The sequence below is a fragment of the Aspergillus ibericus genome (genome assembly GCF_003184845.1).
Source record: "Aspergillus ibericus CBS 121593 unplaced genomic scaffold BO80scaffold_34, whole genome shotgun sequence".
Taxonomy (NCBI): Eukaryota; Fungi; Ascomycota; class Eurotiomycetes; order Eurotiales; family Aspergillaceae; genus Aspergillus; species Aspergillus ibericus.
The window spans coordinates 237,182-256,423 of record NW_020292132.1 but is presented as its reverse complement, the minus strand read 5'-3'; the positions used below and the strand labels follow the sequence as shown (position 1 = coordinate 256,423).

The window sequence follows — 19,242 nt, the reverse complement described above, 5'->3', positions numbered from 1 at the left end:
CCAATGCGAACTATGATATAAGACCCTTCAGACCACCATTGCTTTTCCTCGTAGAGCGCAATTGATTGCTTATCTGTCCAGCAAGTTGGATTGATGTGAATGAACACTGGCACATGTTTCTGGCATGGCAGTCTCCGGTCTGCAGCACATACATACAACCTGCGTATGTCCACGCGCAGATGCGAATGCGATCATTCGGCACTCTATGCATTGGAGAACACATGTTCTTTCGTCCATTGACATCACAGTTCGTATATCTTGTGACATTATCATACCTATATACAGTCTAGGGATCCCGTCCTTCTATACTGACCAACGACGCTATTTCCCGAAAAGCCACAACTAAAAGAAATGAAGATCAGACTCCGCCCATCCCTGCTCCAGTAGAATCTTGCGGGCAGATTTTTCCATGGCCTCTGGACCACAGACAAGCACCATGCTCTCGCCATCGGGAATCGCGTATTCCTTCAATAAGTCTTCGGATATACGTCCACGACGGCCGGTCCAACTGTCCGGAGCCTTGGTCAAGGTGTGAATCACCTTGCACTTCTTGCTGTCTAACGCTTCATAAGCGTCCAATTCGGAGCGACACAGGATATCTTCCTCCAGTCGATTTCCATCGAAGACGATGCATGCTGTAGGATCTTGCTTGTCCTGCATAACAGCACGTAGGACTTGGAATACCGGCGTGATACCAGTACCTCCACAGATCATCTTGAAAGAGCGAACATGACGCTCTTTCCCGCTCACCAGAATCTTGCCGTTCCCAAGGTATTCAAACCTGCCCGTGGGACCCTTGCAGTCGACTACCGAGCCCAAGGCAAGCTTCTCCAAGGCCATGGTCATCTTGCCACCCTTTACTGTGGGCGTGTCAAAGTATATCTTGACCAGCAGATCCATCGTTCCTTCCTGATTGGTGTCGGAGATGGGGGTATACGAGCGGATGATGGCTTCTTTGCTGGTCGGGTCGGCGACTTTAATCATGAGATGCTGGCCGATCGGTAGACCCAGGGTTTGCTTGTCGTGTTCGAGTTGGAAAGTGAAGATGCGTGTGTCCCAAGACACGTCCTTTCTCTTTACGAGCGTTGCCTTGGCCCATGATTTGGACTGGAGAAATGTTGCCCGTGGTCCATCCGACTGAGAGACGTTGTCATTCTTGAGCGCCTCCAGAGATGCCTTGTCCATCGTTCCAATGTGGTAATCGGGCATCATAGCTTTAGCCGTTTCGCTATCTGTGACAGTGTCAGTGCTACTGTGTTTCCTTCTTGAAGGTCTGTGAGACATACGGATTGCCAGGAATTCCTCTGAAACATCGGTCCCCGCCGAGGAAATGATACTCTGGGCTCCTCCTGGATGACCCTCCAGGAAGGCAGTGCCATCATATACTTCGCCATTGACGAGGAACCAGGGCTTCGTGTCACTTGAATTCTTCTTGAACTCTTGGAGATCAATCACCCGGTTCACGCCATCTTTCTTCATATTGATCTCTTTCTCGGGCTCGGGCTCTGCCGGCTTTTCGCCTGCGTGCTGGTCTCCCCAGTTGCCGTTGGTCAGATCACCGCCCGCCTTCTTGACGCGTTCCATCCACCCGCCGGGTCCAGTGGGATCAGTTGGGTGTTCGAACTTGAGCGTTCCGTTTTCTTTCGTGATGGTGACCCGGAACCAAGGATTGTTCATCATCCCCAGAACCGACCAGTACATATCGCGCGGTTGAAGGCTCAACGCCTCATCCATAGCCCTGACAAGGAAGGCGTCTGTCTGCTCCAGCTCGGAAACAGCGAGATCCAGCGACCAGAAGCACCAACAGAAACAAGTCTCACGCCAGGACATATCCACTTTACCCCCGAACAGGTTACCTTCGAAATCACGGTATTTATCCTCGGCATATGAGATGTTGGCCAATCGCCAGGCTGGTAACACATTAGCACTGCTTCAAAGAGCACGTGGAATGAAGGTCGTACTTTTGCCTTTATCCAAGGATATCTCGACTCGCGTAATCCTTCGCCCGCCTCCTGCGTACGCATATCCCCTCACGTTATACGACGGGCCTGCCGACGAAAGATCTAGCACCTCCTTGTGCCTGGGGTATACTACCGAAGAGTTTACGTTAAGGTCGTAAATGGCATATCGGTCGTCGCGCCACCAGTTTGGATCACTGGATGACATTTCGGGTGAAACCATAGTCCTAAGCAGGGTTAGACAACACATGCGTCGGATTGGACCCGACAGACTCACGGCAATACACGGTTGTCGTAAATGTGGTACCAGTTATCACTGGGTGCATCAGTCAGAATGAGCTTCTTCAACCACTTGACACTTCGGCCACCGATTTGGCCGGGTACAACAACTCTCAATGGACGACCGTGATCTGGACGGAGATCCTCGCCATTCATCTTATGGGCCAGCATGATTCCCCTATTGGGATCCATGGCCCAGTTCAGTTTGACTGATGTCCCGTAATACCCGTTTGGCTAAGGCAACGCGTCAGTGGGTGGTCTTTGTGAGCACGGATTACAACGTACTAGCTTATCCGCTCCCTCCATGCAGACGTACTTGGCTCTCCGGAGGGGCTTCGCACTCCGCAGGATATCTGCCATCATTGGGCCAGTCCAAAGGGCCGTCGACAGACCAGCTGAACCCCACGAGAAACCTTTGGTTTTCCTGACCACATTCTGCTCCTTACGTCTGTTTCCTGCACAAACGAGTGTTATTGGTGCCGTGATCTGATCATATCGCTGCAGTATCTCCCTGAAGTTCAGGACAAGCGGCTTCTCCACCAGGCTGTATATAACTGTCAGCTGCCGATACAGACACTGATGTGTACGGACTTTCTGACCCTTCGATACTAATCTCCCAATTAGGGATGTCCTCGTCCTTCACGAATGGAACGGGACCATGGTTTCTGACATAGAAAAGTTCCGGTGACGTCAAGAACCCTAGTGGCTGGTAAGTATCACTCTCTACAGATCTCCGAGCAGGTGCAAAGACTATGATCGAGCATGACAAAGAGCAGAACAATAGGGGAGCAAATCAAGATACCTTCGTTGTACAGATCCGTGAGGGGAGGCTCGACATTGAACGGGTGGACACCCGTCAATCTGATGAGACGCGGATCGCGAGGAACATGGTGATCCGGGGTGGGTTTGTCTATGCTGAGCACCTCGGTGGGCTGTTTGGAGGGAGGCGGCAGAGGAATATCGGACAATCCAACCACGGGCAGCTCATCGTGGTGGACCTTGATCTGACCCGACTTGATCGGGACGCCTTTCGCGGTGATAGGCTTCGTCAGCACCTCAGTGACAGTGGCCATGGTCTGCTTGTGTGCTTTGAAGGTCTGGAAGGACAAGATACATGAGATAGATCGAGTATGGAGACGAGTCTAGCTCGATCAGATGCAAGAAATCCAGAAGGCTGAACGGACAGGCAGAACACCCATCGGGAGAACACCAGGGACGGTCACGGAAAATTAATCGCTCAAAAACAGGCTCGCAGCTGGGTCCAGGAGATTGCCGGCATTTGGATTAGTCCAACGGCGTGACAGCAGGCACCCGGGGTCTGGTGAGTCCACGGAGAAAGCAAGTGTGTTTAGGATCTCTCTGGGTTTGAGCACCAAGCCACCGCCAACATTCGGCCGGGGCGATTTCCGCGGGCCCCAGTGCAATGGGACCACAAAACAGACGAGATCGATATGTAATGGGAATAATAAGATGGCCGGGTTGGTTTCGTGTCGGGAGAGCCGGGAACATTCTAACCGGCGGCGAGTGGAAACTGCGTGAAACTTGGACGTCCCGAGGAGAAAAACGAGGGAAAATAAAATCATAATCCCAAAACGGTCGTCAGCTAAGAGTAGAGGCAGAGGAAAAGAAGCCTCCATAGTGTCGAGACTAGTGTAGCTCGTACAGGTAATGAGAGAAAATAAAATGGAAAAAAATAAAATAAAATAAAATAAAAAAGCCCAAAGATAGCGCCAGATCCACCGGGGATCCACCGCCCATTGATTGCGGCGGTATTACATTTACAAAGGTATTGACGACTGCTGAGCTTTTTGCCGCAGTGGGGGCCGGGAGGGGGGGACAGGAAAAACGACGGTCCTATCGGCAATCGACTATCTACTTCTCCGGATTTCGTCTGCTGCTACTCCATCCATCTACTCCGGATAGTCTGACGACTTCATTCTCCCTCATGAGGGCGACGCAGTTGCTGCAAGGAGCCTTGCAGCTCCCCCCGGGTTCGCTGGGACGTATACTTCCGACAGCGGCCAATCAGGAGCTTATCAGGGCCCGATGGGGGTCGCGATAAGCAACAGCCTATCTGAGTTCCGTTTCGTCGCGCATCCTCCACTGCATCTCCGCGGAGGCATCGCAGCGCCCAGTCACCAAGTGCCGATGAACCCCTTCGCATGGACGTTTCTTATCCGCACTTCCTGGCTCCGGTGCCCTTCCACGAACGGTGGCACCAACGATCGGCGCGGCGGGTCTCGAGGTCCCTGATTACACACTACGATCCAGCATGGGCCCCAATCGATTACCTCACGGCATGAAGTCAACCCTTCCTTCTAGATGCCACGGAGAAACAGAACCATGTGTCTATCTGCTGTGGCCTCGGGTGATTCTCGGGTTTCTCTTGGCGGGACGCGACGACGACTGTCATATGTCCAGCCCTCGCAACCGGGAGCCGCTCGGGTTCCCCTGTGGCACAAACAAAACCGAGCGGATTTCCTGCCTGCTCCTTCCTGCCAATGCAGGTTTTCTGAGTCCCATCTTCCGGTACGATGCCTCTGTTGGATGGGTCCGGAAACGGGGATGCCGTCGTTGCTGACAGCATCCCCAATGTTGTCACCCTCCCCCCCGCGGCCGTCGACTCTCTACCACGATCCACCACGAATAGACGCCAGAAGATCGTTGTGGTGGGTTTAGGCATGGTGGCTATATCGTTCATGTAGGTTTCGGCAGTCAACCTACGTCCTGGATACCTGGACGTTGAGATGCTGACTCCGCCTCGTTGTCTACAGTGAAAAGCTAGTCAAGCAGGATTCCGAGCGACGGAAATATGATATTGTCGTGATTGGCGAGGAGCCCCATATTGCCTACAACCGAGTTGGCCTGTCGTCGTTTTTCGAGCATCGCAAGATTGAAGATCTATATCTAAACCCAAAGGAATGGGTGAGTAATCACCCTGGTGTTCTGAACCAATCGGAATGGCGGCAATGGCGATGATGCTAATGCCGATGCCGGGGCGTCTTTTAGTACGGCTCGATCAAAGATCGGTCCTTCGATTATCATCTCAACACCCGAGTCACCGATATCTTCCCGGACCGCAAGACGGTCAAAACCTCCACCGATGATATCATCCCGTACGACATCCTGGTCCTGGCAACGGGTTCGGATGCCGTGCTTCCCACTCACACCCCGGGGCACGATGCCAAGGGCATCTTCGTCTACCGGACGATCTCGGATTTGGAGAAGCTGATAGAGTTTGCGTCCGAACATAAAGGCGAGACGGGAGTTACCGTTGGTGGAGGCCTGTTAGGTCTAGAAGCCGCCAAGGCGATGACAGATCTTCAAGACTTTGGCAATGTGAAACTCATTGATCGCAACAAGTGGGTGTTAGCTAGACAGCTCGATGCGGATGCTGGCACTCTGGTGACCCGCAAGATCAGGGAGCTGGGCTTGGATGTGCTGCATGAGAAGCGGGTGGCACGTATCAACACCGATGATGATAACAACGTCACTGGAATCGTCTTTGAGGATGGTGAACAAATCGCCTGCTCTTGCATCTGCTTTGCCGTATGCTCCCATGTCCCTTGTCTGCTGGTACTGGTATGCTGACTCGGAGAACAGATCGGAGTGAGACCAAGAGATGAGCTGGGCCAGTCCGCGGGAATCCAATGTGGTGGAAGGGGAGGGTTTGTTATCGATGAAAGGTGAGCCCCTGCCTTGATTTTCTTTCGATCGCATTCTAATGTATTGTTAGTCTCCAAACTTCAGTCAAAGACATCTACGCAGTAGGTGAATGTGCGAGCTGGGAGAGCCAGACTTTTGGCATCATTGCTCCTGGTATCGAGATGGCCGATGTGCTTGCATACAACCTCACCAACCCCGACAAGGAGCCCCGCGGCTTCAAACGCCCCGACTTGAGTACCAAGCTCAAGCTACTGGGAGTCGACGTGGCGAGCTTTGGTGACTTCTTCGCCGACAGGGACGGTCCCAAGTTTCTTCCTGGGCAGCGGCCGTCCATGCCGTCTGACCAAGCAAATGATGCCGATGATAAGGAGCCGCCTGTCAAGGCGCTCACTTACAAGGACCCCTTTGGTGGTGTCTACAAGAAGTATCTCTTCACCATGGATGGGAAATACCTCCTCGGTGGTATGATGATCGGGGACACCAAAGACTACCTGAAGTTGAATCAGATGGTGAAGGCCCAGAAGGAGTTGGATGTCCCTCCCAGCCAATTCATTTTGGGGGCTCAAGGCGATGGGGAGGAAAATGCCGATGATCTGTAGGTTACTGAATATTGTTACCTGAATGAACGAGCTGGCTAATGACTGACAATCAACAGGGATGACAGCACTCAGATATGCGCATGCCACAATGTCACCAAGGGTGACCTGGTTTCGAACATCCAAAATGGCACTTGCAAAACCATTGCGGAGGTCAAGTCTTGCACCAAGGCCGGAACCGGCTGTGGCGGCTGTATGCCTCTCGTGCAGTCCATCTTCAACAAGACCCTGCTGGACATGGGTCAAGAAGTATCAAACAACTGTAGGTCCCCATCAATCATGGTTCCTGGTCTCCTCTAATGTGGATGCAGTATGTATTCATATTCCTCACTCTCGGGTCGACCTCTACAATATTGTTGCCATCAAGCAACTCAAAACATTTGAGGATGTCATGAAGACGGTTGGGAAGAATCCCGATTCGCTTGGCTGCGAGCTGTGTAAGCCTGCGATCGCCTCGATTCTCTCCAGTCTCTTCAACCGGCACATCATGGACAAGGACCTCCATGAACTACAAGAAACGAACGACAAGTTCCTGGCCAACATCCAGCGGAACGGGACATTCTCGGTTGTTCCTCGCGTGCCCGGTGGCGAGATCACGGCGGACAGGTTGATCACGATTGGGCAGGTTGCCAAGAAATATGGCCTTTACTGCAAGATAACTGGTGGTCAGCGGATCGACTTGTTTGGAGCCAAGAAGCAGGATCTTCTTGACATCTGGACGGAACTGGTCGATGCTGGTATGGAGAGTGGCCACGCTTACGCCAAGTCGCTTCGAACTATCAAGGTACTTCTATTGTCCCTCCCCTGGTTGTATCGTTGGGGAATCAAACTGACCCTCCTCAGAGCTGCGTGGGTACGACCTGGTGCCGTTTCGGTATTGGCGACAGTGTTGGCATGGCCGTTCGGCTCGAGGAGCGCTACAAGAGTATCCGATCCCCTCACAAGCTGAAAGGAGCTGTCTCGGGCTGTGTGCGAGAATGTGCCGAAGCGCAGAACAAAGAGTGAGTCTCTCTGATGCAGGTCTCAGTCCTTCAGCTAATCGTTTTCAGCTTTGGTCTTATCTCCACCGACAAGGGCTTCAACATCTTCGTTGGAGGCAACGGAGGCGCTAAACCTCGGCATTCCGAGATCCTCGCGAAAGATGTGCCGCCCGAGAAGGTCATCCCTCTCATCGATCGGTATCTCATCTTCTACATTCGCACAGCGGATAAACTCCAGCGAACCGCTCGCTGGATTGAGAATCTCCCGGGTGGCATTGAATATCTCCGAGAGGTAGTCGTGGATGACAAACTGGGCATCGGCGCGGAGATGGAGCAGCAGATGCAGGACTTGGTGGACAGCTATTTCTGCGAGTGGACGGAAACGGTCCGCAATCCGAAACGGCGCAAGTACTTCCAGCAATTTGCCAACACGGATGAGACCGTCGACACCGTGGAGGTGATCAAAGAGCGGGATCAGCAGCGACCGACCTACTGGCCTAACGAGCCCGCCAAGGAGGACTTCAAGGGTCACCAGTGGTCCAGTCTCTCGTGGCAGCCTATCATCAAGGCTGACTACTTCTCCGAGGGCTCCCCGCAAATGTCGTCCGCCAATGTCAAGCGGGGGGACACGCAACTGGCCATCTTCAAGGTCAAGGGCAAGTACTACGCAACCCAACAGATGTGCCCTCACAAGCGAGCCTTCGTCCTGTCGGACGGGTTGATCGGGGACGACGACGCGGGTAACTACTGGGTGTCTTGTCCCTACCACAAGCGCAATTTCGAACTCAACGGCGAGCAGGCCGGTCGGTGCTCGAACGACGAGGAGATGAACATTGCGACGTTCCCGGTGGAGGAACGCTCGGACGGGTGGGTCTACATGAAGCTGCCTCCGGTCGAGGAGCTGGACTCCGTTCTGGGGACGGAGAAGTGGAAGGTGAAGAAGGGAGAGGCGCCGGATCCCTTCAAGAAGCATGATAAGAAGTATCGGGGCATGCGAGGGAAGAAGGTGGGCAAGGTCCCGGGGAGTGGCACGGCTGGGCCGGCCAAGGTGATTGACTGGTAGTTCGGCGACGATGATGATTTATGAGCGTTAAGCCCACGTTTCCTTAGAGTGTGATAGCCTGTGCTTCTCCAGAGGCCAATGTAATCTATTCGAACCTCTTCCACCGCACGTTTCCCTTCCGTTACAGGTCCCACTGTCGGTCTGTATTAGGCCCGCGAGTTAGTGCCCGGGGAGCCCCCGGACGACACCACTAGAAACATGCCTGTATATTAACATGGTGCCATATCATATCCGACGCTACAACCGATATTAGAACGGGTTCGGGGCCATATATCGCTCATAAGCCGTCAGCCTGAACGTTGGGGGCCTGGGGCAGCCGTTCGTAGGCGAATCGCGTTTGCCTGACGTGCCTTGCATGGCCTAGGGCAGCGGACGTCACGTTGCTCCCGGTCGCTCTAATGAACGGTCGCCTATTGGCTGGCAGTGGGCTATCGCGGATCAGCCCATGAAGCCGGGTGGCCCGTGCTGGGTCTCGCTGGGAGTTCAGTTTTCGGTGGCAATTTGGTTGTTACTTTTGTGCCCATTCTTTGGTTCTCCTTATCGGCCAGCCTAGGTATTCCGTATTATTTCCCGTCCTGATACGAAATCGGATGCGGCGAGTGACCACCTCCCCCCTATATCGGGAGGGATCACAGCTCGATCCCAAAGACTATGCAGATCTGCACCCCCTTTTCCTTCCAATGTGGCTCCTGGGTGAAGAATGATGGAGCTCTGGAGCAGTTCGAAACCTGGTCGAGACAACTAGTCGACTGTTGAAGAGGCGAAAGGCAACTAGGACGAGAGGCTCCGTTTAGGGATACGTAGTGCTCCCCGTTATTAATTTCACGCTGCCCCATCTGACGGCCTTTGGCAGTAGTAACCCAGCCAGGTGGGAATAGAAACTAGCCTGCAACTAACCGGACTGGGGAGTCAAGCAATGGCAAGCATCGCAGAAAAATTTTCCTAGCCTCCCCCCGAAGCGGTTGGTTTGAGGAAGGATGACTTGCGGTGACAATGGCCCACCCTGCCAGTGAGTGAGTGGATTTTGGCCCTTTTGGGGGCCTGTCAGTGACGGGCGTCCGTTCGGGACTAGTCCGTCGCTTCCTGAGGCCTGCCAATCCATGGTTCTTGGCGGATCCTCCGATAGCTTGAAGCTTTCTCTCCCTATCTATCTATCTACTATCTAGTGGTCTCTGACACAGTCATGGCTTCTCCAGACGCCCGCGGAGTTACTTCTCCAGATTCTCAGACCTTATCGCTATCAGTCCCAGGCCCATGCCAATCACGAGCCTAATTGCCGTGCAGAGACCCTGGCTTATCTCTACATCATAAGGATGGTAGGAGATCATCTCGTTGGCCCGCGTCTCCCGATGGGGGGCAGTGAAACGGGCCTGGATCCCCATGGCATGAACCCTGAGGTCATCTCGAGGCCTGGCGCAATGGCGCATGGCTAGTGATTTCGTGACTACTGTGCGACCGAGTATCCACAGCCACGCTCAAAGCGACAACCCGGCGGATCCACTACCATTGCTTCCAGATTGAGTTCGTCGGCCTTCCTTGGTCCGTCCTGTTTATCTTGGTGGTTGCGACTGTTGCTCTGGTCGTGGTGCTTGGACATTACGAATTCCAAAGAGACATGCCTTCCTGGTCGTGTTTTATCGCAGCCACACGCAGCAGCGCGTTGGCAAATGACTGACGCTCTCTCCTAGGAGATAGATTGATGCCCTTGATTACCTTGCCCACACGGGGGTCCCGGAAGGTTTGCAACGCCTGTCATCGCCCTCCCACTCCCTGGGTCTCTATCCGAAGCACTGGTCTATATATGAACGACGTTTCCGTCTAGCTCGGCCCTAACTCTTCTGCCTTGTCCTATACCAGACTCCCCAAGACCCATTGCACCGCCGCCCGGACCCAGTCGTCCATTGGTCTGTTCATATTTTTTTCCGCCCTGGAGGTGTTCTTGTTTTGATACCCGGCTCTGTGCATACCTAAAGCTCCTGTACCTTATTTTCTTGTCTGTCGTGTTGCGGTGTATACCATCAATCGAACTCCCCTGGCGATGGATTACGTCAAACTTCTCTTTGTCTCTCCGGAGATCAACCCCAGTAATCGCAAGGCTCAGTCAATCCCGATCCTCAACCCGTTTGACAAGTATGGCCGGGTCTTTTTCTTCTCGTGGCTGGGGTTCATGGTTGCCTTTCTGTCGTGGTATGCCTTCCCGCCATTGGTAAGTAATCTCCTATCCTCCGAGACAGGAGCCAGACTGATACGAGGATGCATATAGTTGACCGACACGATTCGTCAAGACCTGCATATGACAGAGACACAGGTCGCAAACTCGAACATCGTTGCCCTGCTCGCGACGTAAGCCCTCACCCGCTCCGCGCTCCCATACTATTGACCCGTGTTTGACAATGGCCTAGTCTGCTCGTGAGATTCGTGGCAGGACCGCTCTGTGACCGGTTCGGGCCTCGCCTGGTGTTCATCGGACTGCTGCTTTGCGGTTCGATCCCCACGGCCATGGCTGGGTTGGTCACCACGCCCTCGGGCCTGATTGCCCTGCGATTCTTCGTGGGCATCCTCGGAGGCACCTTCGTCCCGTGTCAGGTCTGGTGCACGGGATTCTTCGATAAGAAGATCGTCGGCGCTGCGAATGCTCTTGCGGGTGGCTGGGGAAATTCTGGCGGTGGAATCACCTTGTATGTTGACCTCCCATGTCTTTGATAACGTCTGACTCACGCTTCCCAGCTTCGTGATGCCCGCTGTCTTTGATTCACTGGTGCATGTCCAGGGCCTAACGCCGCATAAAGCATGGCGGGTGGCTTATATCGTTCCGTTCATCATCATTGTCGCGGTGGCCTTGACCATGCTCTTCGTATGCGAGGACACCCCAACGGGCAAGTGGTCGGAGCGTCACCTCTGGGTGAAGGAGGCCACTGAATCCGAGGGAAACATCGTTGACCTCAACTCGGGTATGGTGTCCAGCCCCTCGAAATCTCCCTCGATGTCCGATGTCATGGGAGATCTGGAGAAGAAGGGCGGCACCCAAACACCAATCTCGCTGGAGCCCGAGTCCCAGCGGATCGGCCAGTTTGACGCGCTCCGAACCGACACGGTGGTGGCCCCCACGCGCAAGGAGGCGCTGAACGTGCTGTTCAGCCTGTCCACGGCCGCTGTTGCCATCCCATATGCCTGCTCCTTCGGGGCGGAACTCGCCATCGAGTCCGTCCTAGCCAACTACTACTTGGACAACTTCCCCCGCATGGGACAGACCCAGTCGGGACAATGGGCAGCCATGTTTGGGCTGCTGAACATTGTCTCCCGGCCTGCCGGTGGGTTCCTTGCAGACTATCTGTTCCACACCACGCAAAGTCTGTGGTCGAAGAAGATCCTGCTCGTGTTCCTGGGGGTGATCATGGGCGCCTTCCAGCTAGCGATCGGCTTCACCAACCCCAAATCGGAGGCAACCATGTTTGGCCTGATGGCGGGACTTGCCTTTTCCCTCGAAGCCTGCAATGGCGCCATCTTTTCGTTGGTCCCTCACGTGTATCCGTTTGCCAATGGTGAGTCTGATATTTCTACCTGAACCAGCAATCACTAACCGGGATAGGTGTCGTGTCTGGTGCGGTAGGCGGAATGGGCAACCTCGGGGGGATTATCTTTGCCATTATCTTCCGTTACAACGGGTCTCACTACGCCCGGTCGATTTGGATTATTGGGGTGATCTCGCTCGCGGCCAATGTGGCCGTGTCGTGGATCCGGCCGGTGGCGAAGAAGCCGGTTGTGAGCCAATGAAGGTTGTTTGATTTATTTGCGTGATTGTGTTGATTTAGTATATGATGAATCCGCATCTGAGTTTTTACTTCAAAAATCGGTGTATGACCTCTACTGGGCGCGTTCTCAGCTTTTCAGGCATGTCTTGCCAACCGGGATATGTCAGACTGCACAGTATTGATCAAGAACGCATCTTCCCTTCCCTCGTAAACCCAACATCAGTACGGAGTCCTCCATACAACGGACGCGGGAGAACCAGCAAGGACAATAGCAACATGAGTGGACAGCGTCCACACAACAGCGGTGAGGTATTTCCTGACTGAATGCAAGGGACCTACATCCTAGCCCATTCATCATAGTCCGGTCTAGACGTCCACATGTCGACTCCTACAAAGGGAAGTCGTTCTAGAAGCTCTATCGATGCATCTCGCCCCCGGATGTCCCCGGGAAGTTTAATCGGGGTTGATGATCTCAACGCGCGATTTTAAGGTTCGAGGGATGATGGTATAGATATAGGACGGAGCCTAGTAGTCTCTTAACTTTGAAGATCTACTAAAAGTATTTCGATCTGAATCGTATCTACTTGACTTTGCTACAACAGAAGAGATATCGCCTTGCATTCATTCATTCATTTATTAAGTTATCGAACGGGAATAAGAGAGTAGTAACCATGTCGCAAAGTACCCCTCCCCCGCCTCTCCTCCCTTCCTTCCCCAAACACCACCATTCTAATTCTACCCTACTCACCCCCCAACCACCCATCCCCTCATCCAACTAACCAGAGAAAATAAACACAGACCCCAACCACGAAGGCATCTTCGAAAAGCTCTTCGGCCACCACCACCACAACCACCACAACCAAACCCAGCCCCAGGAGAATAATAATCCTCAACATCACGATGACGATGACATCGGGGCCAGTGAACGACAATACTCGACGCAACAGAGCACGGTGGCGCAACAGGGCACGCAACCCTCGCATCATGGCGAGGAAAGTGAGATGGATAAGTTGAAGGATTATTTGCATGAGGATGAGGAGTTGGAGAGGGAGGGGCAGACGTATGGGGGGTTGATGTGATGGTTTCTGAAATTGGGGTTTGGTGATACGTGTGGGTAATTGAGTAAATAGGTTTGTTGGATGTAATATGGGGCGGGGGTGTGTTGGGTTAAGGCGTTTTGTATTTAGTGATCTATGTCTGTGTCTTGGGTTATCTCTTAGTTTTATTTTCGGGGTGCATAATGGGTGGACTATTTATCACGTTTGGTATATAGCTGTAGTTAATCATTAACGCTATAAAGACGTCCCTTTGGGATGCTGATACTATAAACCTTCCCTGAAGATAATCGTCCCAGTTCCTGCATCTTGATCTCTGCATTTATGATCCCTCTACCAAGCAACGATTCAGTGATATGGGATCAAACCCTATTCTTCTGATCGATAATAATACTTGTTGAAAAGATGCACAGTCAGAAGTAGATAATATATGCATGGCATCAGCTATAGTCTCCCGTTGCAGCCAAAGTTAGCATTGAATCAGTACTAGCTTCTACGTACAGCACTAGCTTACGATATAGCAGAAGAAAACACGCCCTGCATAGTCTGATCTAACTCTTATACTCCCTATTTATACTCTCCATGATCTCGAGGGACATTCGTTCGATGATAAATATACTAGTCCAACATATACCCCTCACCCCAACCCACTTCATCCACCCATCCATCGGGTTAATTCACCCCGAGAAGAGCATATATACTACCATTCGTATCCCCACACACTCTTGACCAAGCAAACAACCAATTCCCTCCCACCCACCTCCCTACCAAACAACTAAAACCACCGAAATGCCCCGCCGCATCGCCCAAATCGTCCACCTCAAGCCGTCCGCCATCGCAGCCTACAAAGAATGCCACGCGAACGTATGGCCCGAAGTGCTCCAACAGATCCAAGAGTGCAATATTCGCGATTGTATCCTCCCCCTCCCCCTATCCATTCTCAGAGAAGTAGTGGCATATTGGCTAACTAAGCATGGAATAGACTCCATCTTCTTTGATAATGAGCGGACGTTGTTCGCGACGTTCAAGTACGTGGGGGACGACTTTGAGGGGGATATGCGGCGCATGAAGGCCAAACCGAAGGTGCGGGAGTGGTGGGCGATGACGGATGGGATGCAGGTATGTACTATGCATTATAACTGATGGGTTGGGGATCAGTTGTGGGTATACTTACGGATACAGGAGAGTCCCATTCCTGGTGCCGTGGGCAGCGCAGAAGGACCCGGATGGTGGAAAGAACTAGAGGAGGTCTTCTACACGGAATAGAACAGCATACACCGAAAGAATAATACGTGCCTCAAGATTAGTATAAATACATGCGCCTGTCCAAGCACAGAAGCGCAGCCCATGCTGGGTCTGAATCGGCATCCAAGGCCGTTATACAAGCCATGCAAGAATGGGTATCTTCGCCGGGAATCCGTAGCCGCGAATCAGCCGCTCCAAAACGCCTACACTGTCTAATCAATATATCGGTAACCAATCGTCATAGCTCATGCACACCACCAGGGTATGCGCTCTCCTTATTCGGCACTGCCCGGGACATCCTTGAGAATCTCCCATCCGTACTCGTCCTCCGGTCGCTCGGGCTCCATACCAAGGGCATTGCGGTACGCTCGCACCTCATTCTGGAGGCCCGCAACGATGCGGATCGGCAGCTCTTCTTCCTCCGAGCGGAAACGGTACGCCGTGCGGATCATCTCCGCACACTTCATCGTCTGTGCATGCCAGTAATCTCGGTCCAAGCGGCTGTCCAGGTGGGAGTCACGCTCCGCTTGCAGCAAATTGTTATAGTGCCGTTTCTGAGACAGATAGTGCATATTGTTGTTTTGGCAATAGTTGCGGATTTGTTCCACCATATTGCCGAGGGTCGCCTCATATTCACCGATCAACTTGGCGTTCTCCATCTGCTCGGTTTTCAGGATTTCAGTAAGACGCCGTTCCTTGGCGAGGGCACGCTCGAGCTCGGCAATCCGGGCGCCTAGGCTTGTTAACAGGTGTCCACAAGAGTCTTTCGCATACCACTCACCAGTGATTTCGCCGTTCACCTGCTGCAGGTTCGGATTCGTTCCCTCCGTAGCAGATCGTTTCTGCCCCTGTCAGCTAGTTAAACTAGGTCCCGAGTGTTCAAGGGAGTCACACCATAATCTCCTCGGCGCTGGTCACAATGCTCTTCGTCATTTCGCGGTTGTTCTTCAACACGTCGCTCAATTCAAGCACCATATCGTAAAGGTGATGGAGGTCCATCTGATGCCCCGCGTTCATAGGCACTCCACCGTTCATCCCAGGCATCCCGCCGCCATTCACCTGTGCAGGCGTGTGAGGCATCGCAGGCGGCAGAGACTGGCGGGGAACGCTATTCAAGCTCGAGACACTACTCGAGTTATCCCCGTAGCTGGCAAACATGGCCGATCCAGGACTACTCCCAGTGATACCCCCGCTGCTGTTCAACGACATGGTTGCGGCCTCAAAAGCGCTGTTCAATGCCTTGAACTCCGGGTCTAAGGCAGGATCGGGTGGGGGGAGTTTATGGTCGTCGTCGAATCCAAAACCGGAGGTCTCCAGGCCCAACACGTCCTTTCTGAATTTCTCAAGGTCACGACGAGTAACGTGGGTGGAGCGGCGACGATGCCCACGCACAAAGGGTGCCTTGGAACCAGGGGGAGACGTAGACGCGCTGATGATGCCGGATGTACAGGGCTCACTTCTGTTTCGGCGATCGAGCGGCGCAGTCGAGGTGCAGTCGAGGAGGGGAAAAGGGACCGTTGCGGTGAGGGCAGATGACCACGGGGAGGAAGCAGACAAGGCCGGTAGATGGCGGTCGTCATCATCGTGAACCATGGCCGCCGAGGGTCCAAAACAGTCAAGCGTCGGGAATTCGGAAGAACTGAGCCGAGCATCAGCCTCCGCCGCGCCACGGCTTGAGGCGGTGGCCGCGCGATGATTCTCCATCGCCAGTCCAGAGGCAGCCATCTCGGGGAAGCAATGTGGGGTGGGCAAGCTGGGTGGAACTGCAGATGATCGAGCGGAGAGGAAGAAGAAGCAGAAAAAAGAAACGTTGATGGGTGAAGAACCAAGAACCACTGAGCGAGAGGGAAGTTGCTGCTGCTGCTGCTGTCCAGTCCAAACAACCGTTTGGCTCTCGTTTTCTCCCTTCTTCCTGTCACTGGCACCTGCTATGAATGGTGCAGCTGCAGGCAATCGCCTTCCCCCCTTGCAATTTCTCAGCGTTCCGGCAGCCGCATGGGATCGCGACGTTTTTTATAGCTGCTTGGGCAGCGAGCAGGTAGATGCAGAAATTGGGATCTACTGATTAACCAGTGCAATCTTTCCATGCATCTGTGTGACCTCTCTCGGCAGGGCCACTTCCTCATATCCCCAAGCTATGTAGACGCGATGTTCCGCGAGGTTTAGGCAAGGCATTCGATTTATTCGGGCATCCTTCCTTCAAATGTAGTATGATCTAGCCGGGCCCTTCCTCACTATTTGTCATCATGTCATGTCCAATAGGGCATCTAGTTTCTGGTCGCAACCCAGATACGGCCTGTCATTCTCCTGGATCCCCATTTTTTTCTTTCCCTGTTCAACCCGGCCGCCGACGCGCGCCACCAGCATCCTCATCTTCTCCAACTCTTGTACCAGCTCTCCATCGCGTGTTACCAAGTTAGGCTGGATGTTTTTCTGGGCTTCCTGAAACGGCTCGAGTAATCGCTGCAGCTGTCGTAATTGATCGAGGCGCCGTTGTCGCTGTTGCCGGAGACGGTCCAGCTCAGTGAGACGTTCTCGGAGTTCTTGGTACCTGTATCACCATGAGCCAGATGAAACCAAAATTGACCATTGGGGTCACCCAGACCTCGCCCGATGTTCCTCGCTCGCAGATTGGTCCTCTAGCTCCAATGGGAGTTGAGCGATGTTCCTGCAATGTCAGAATCTACCGCTTCGCAGCAGGGCATGTTTGAGGCTCACAAATGACTGGACAGGTCCACCGATCTCTCGACACCCTTTAACAAAGAGCCTGGATTGGGGATCGCCTGGGTCACCGAGGACCAATATAAGCTGGTAATTTGCTGTGCAACATGCTGGACTGCCTGAGAGGCAAAGACAATGCGACTGTGCTGTTTCAACGCCGCATTTACTGTAGCTCGATCGGTTTGTCAGAGACATGCATAAAGAAAGAGACGCAAGATCCTTGTTGAACGCAATGGATCAGGGGAAAATCTGAGTAGTATGCCAGACTGCTAGACAAAAGGAACAAGTATGACTCTTGACTTACACTTTTGTAAGACATCGCCGACTACCTTATCGCTGAGATCATCTTCCTCAGTTTCCGCGGCGTAGTTTCGCCAATCCTCGGGTGGCTCGAGGCTTTCAGATAGGATTCGCACCTGCGCCCTAATAAAGGACGACTTCAGCTCGGAAATGGTACGGGTTGATTCCATGGCTCCATAGTGAGGAGTTGCGATCGCCTCGAGGCGTGAAAGAGGAAGCGAACCTCTTCATCGGCTTCCTGGACGCGTCCGTGCTATCGATAACGCGCACGTGACCGATGCGCATCCCTTCCGGAGGGGTGTCATCACAAACTCCAATCCCAACCAGCCTCCTTGCTTCCTAAACACTTGTAGATTTTATGCTGCAAACATTGCAGGTCGGCGCATCGCATCTCTGGCTTCAGGGTCTAGAATCCATCAATGAGGCTTGTGTTGCCTCGGATTTAGTGGCCATCCAGGAGCGCCGACTGATCGGGCCTATCTAACCTCGGCAACTCGCGGCCCCAGGTTTAGCTCCGCATACAGATATCAGACATCATCCCCATCTGTATGGCTTTGAAAGATCATTGACGGTGTTAAGTTTATCTGTTCACTACTTCCCTAAGTGCAAGTCGACCAGAGCAGTGCTACTATGACTGACAGCCGACGGCCTCTGGGCCTGCTGTTCGACATTGGAGGAGTGTGTGTAAGACTCGGCCATTGAACCCCTCAAGAGTGATCGTGCACTAATATAGCTTCAGGTTGTTTCCCCATTTCAGGCCATTTTGGACTACGAGCTGGCCCACAATATCCCCACAGGATGGGTGAACTTCAGTATCTCCCGCACTTCTCCGAACGGTAGTTGGCACAAACTCGAACGGGGCGAAATCAAGATGGATGCCGAATTCTTTGCGGGATTCAACAAGGATCTACGAGATCCTGGGCTCTGGAAGGCATTCCATGAGAGACTTCAGGAAAAGCGCGCGGATAACGCCCCAGTGTCGATTCCGCCATTACCCGCAATCGATGCGGAGGCCCTCTTCTGGGGAATGATGAAGGTGGCTCGGACGCCAGACCCGTATATGTTCCCTGCATTGAAGAGATTAAAGCAATCGGGGCAGTTCGTCATGGGTGCTCTGTCCAATACAGTCATCTTTCCTGAAGGCCATCCCTACAATGCGGATCTTGACGACAGGAAATCGCAGTTTGACTTCTTCATCTCATCTGCGCATACCGGCCTCAGGAAGCCGGACGGGAAAATATATCAGGTTGCGCTGCAAGAAATGGAAACCATAGCCCGGAAGAAAGGGATGGACGGGATCCGCCCGGCTGATATCGTTTTCCTGGATGATATTGGGGAGAACCTGAAGGCTGCGAAGAAAGCCGGAATGCGAACCCTCAAGGTCAATTTGGGACGAAGTCAGGATGCTGTTCAGGAGCTAGAGAGAATGACAGGGCTCCGGTTGTTGGATAGACCAGACAAGCCTCGGCTCTAAGGCTTGTTGAATGCCGTCATGTATGCCTTTAGAGCATGCGAATCATAAGATTAGAATCTATGAATGCTAGCGAGCACATCTACATTCTTTTTGTAATTTTCGGAAGGGTAAGATGTACTAGATAATGTGGTGATTGTCTGATCCGTAGTGGTG

The 19,242-nt window shown here is 53.0% G+C and overlaps 8 protein-coding genes across 8 annotated transcripts; 5 read left to right on the top strand and 3 right to left on the bottom strand.

Moving 5' to 3' along the window:
* Positions 1 to 168: 168 nt before the first annotated feature.
* Positions 169 to 3,415, bottom strand: niaD (nitrate reductase NiaD). Its single transcript, XM_025713823.1, has 7 exons — positions 3,040 to 3,415; positions 2,837 to 2,936; positions 2,523 to 2,781; positions 2,236 to 2,471; positions 1,962 to 2,185; positions 1,287 to 1,910; positions 169 to 1,232 (listed from the first exon to the last, which is right to left on the bottom strand). Exons 1-7 carry the CDS (start codon positions 3,308 to 3,310, stop codon positions 343 to 345), a joined length of 2,604 nt encoding a protein of 867 aa, XP_025572982.1. The 5' UTR covers positions 3,311 to 3,415; the 3' UTR covers positions 169 to 342.
* Positions 3,416 to 4,771: 1,356 nt separating this feature from the next.
* Positions 4,772 to 8,542, top strand: niiA (nitrite reductase niiA; the record flags this gene model as incomplete). Its single annotated transcript, XM_025720977.1, has 9 exons — positions 4,772 to 4,938; positions 5,012 to 5,162; positions 5,247 to 5,786; positions 5,841 to 5,923; positions 5,974 to 6,498; positions 6,559 to 6,761; positions 6,811 to 7,283; positions 7,343 to 7,500; positions 7,549 to 8,542. The coding sequence occupies 9 exons, from the start codon at positions 4,772 to 4,774 to the stop codon at positions 8,540 to 8,542; spliced, it is 3,294 nt and encodes a 1,097-aa protein (XP_025572981.1).
* A 2,038-nt stretch (positions 8,543 to 10,580) lies between these two features.
* Positions 10,581 to 12,316, top strand: BO80DRAFT_361112 (MFS transporter; the record flags this gene model as incomplete). The annotated part of the gene is made up of 5 exons (XM_025715992.1): positions 10,581 to 10,748; positions 10,806 to 10,885; positions 10,945 to 11,220; positions 11,270 to 12,084; positions 12,132 to 12,316. 5 exons carry the CDS (start codon positions 10,581 to 10,583, stop codon positions 12,314 to 12,316), a joined length of 1,524 nt encoding a protein of 507 aa, XP_025572980.1.
* A 512-nt stretch (positions 12,317 to 12,828) lies between these two features.
* Positions 12,829 to 13,601, top strand: BO80DRAFT_466857 (uncharacterized protein). Its single transcript, XM_025722807.1, has 2 exons — positions 12,829 to 12,975; positions 13,093 to 13,601. Exons 1-2 carry the CDS (start codon positions 12,966 to 12,968, stop codon positions 13,371 to 13,373), a joined length of 291 nt encoding a protein of 96 aa, XP_025572979.1. The 5' UTR covers positions 12,829 to 12,965; the 3' UTR covers positions 13,374 to 13,601.
* Positions 13,602 to 14,102: 501 nt separating this feature from the next.
* BO80DRAFT_466856 (L-rhamnose mutarotase) lies at positions 14,103 to 14,615 on the top strand (the record flags this gene model as incomplete). The annotated part of the gene is made up of 3 exons (XM_025722806.1): positions 14,103 to 14,262; positions 14,332 to 14,468; positions 14,532 to 14,615. Exons 1-3 carry the CDS (start codon positions 14,139 to 14,141, stop codon positions 14,613 to 14,615), a joined length of 345 nt encoding a protein of 114 aa, XP_025572978.1. The 5' UTR covers positions 14,103 to 14,138.
* An 11-nt stretch (positions 14,616 to 14,626) lies between these two features.
* On the bottom strand, positions 14,627 to 16,458 carry BO80DRAFT_387166 (uncharacterized protein). The gene is made up of 3 exons (XM_025717043.1): positions 15,489 to 16,458; positions 15,376 to 15,436; positions 14,627 to 15,327 (listed from the first exon to the last, which is right to left on the bottom strand). Exons 1-3 carry the CDS (start codon positions 16,317 to 16,319, stop codon positions 14,870 to 14,872), a joined length of 1,350 nt encoding a protein of 449 aa, XP_025572977.1. The 5' UTR covers positions 16,320 to 16,458; the 3' UTR covers positions 14,627 to 14,869.
* A 300-nt stretch (positions 16,459 to 16,758) lies between these two features.
* BO80DRAFT_503905 (kinetochore subunit FTA4 family protein) lies at positions 16,759 to 17,940 on the bottom strand. The gene is made up of 4 exons (XM_025724403.1): positions 17,620 to 17,940; positions 17,313 to 17,481; positions 17,200 to 17,262; positions 16,759 to 17,145 (listed from the first exon to the last, which is right to left on the bottom strand). Exons 1-4 carry the CDS (start codon positions 17,783 to 17,785, stop codon positions 16,839 to 16,841), a joined length of 705 nt encoding a protein of 234 aa, XP_025572976.1. The 5' UTR covers positions 17,786 to 17,940; the 3' UTR covers positions 16,759 to 16,838.
* On the top strand, positions 17,941 to 19,175 carry BO80DRAFT_495441 (HAD family hydrolase). The gene is made up of 2 exons (XM_025723947.1): positions 17,941 to 18,299; positions 18,355 to 19,175. Exons 1-2 carry the CDS (start codon positions 18,246 to 18,248, stop codon positions 19,087 to 19,089), a joined length of 789 nt encoding a protein of 262 aa, XP_025572975.1. The 5' UTR covers positions 17,941 to 18,245; the 3' UTR covers positions 19,090 to 19,175.
* Positions 19,176 to 19,242: the final 67 nt, after the last annotated feature.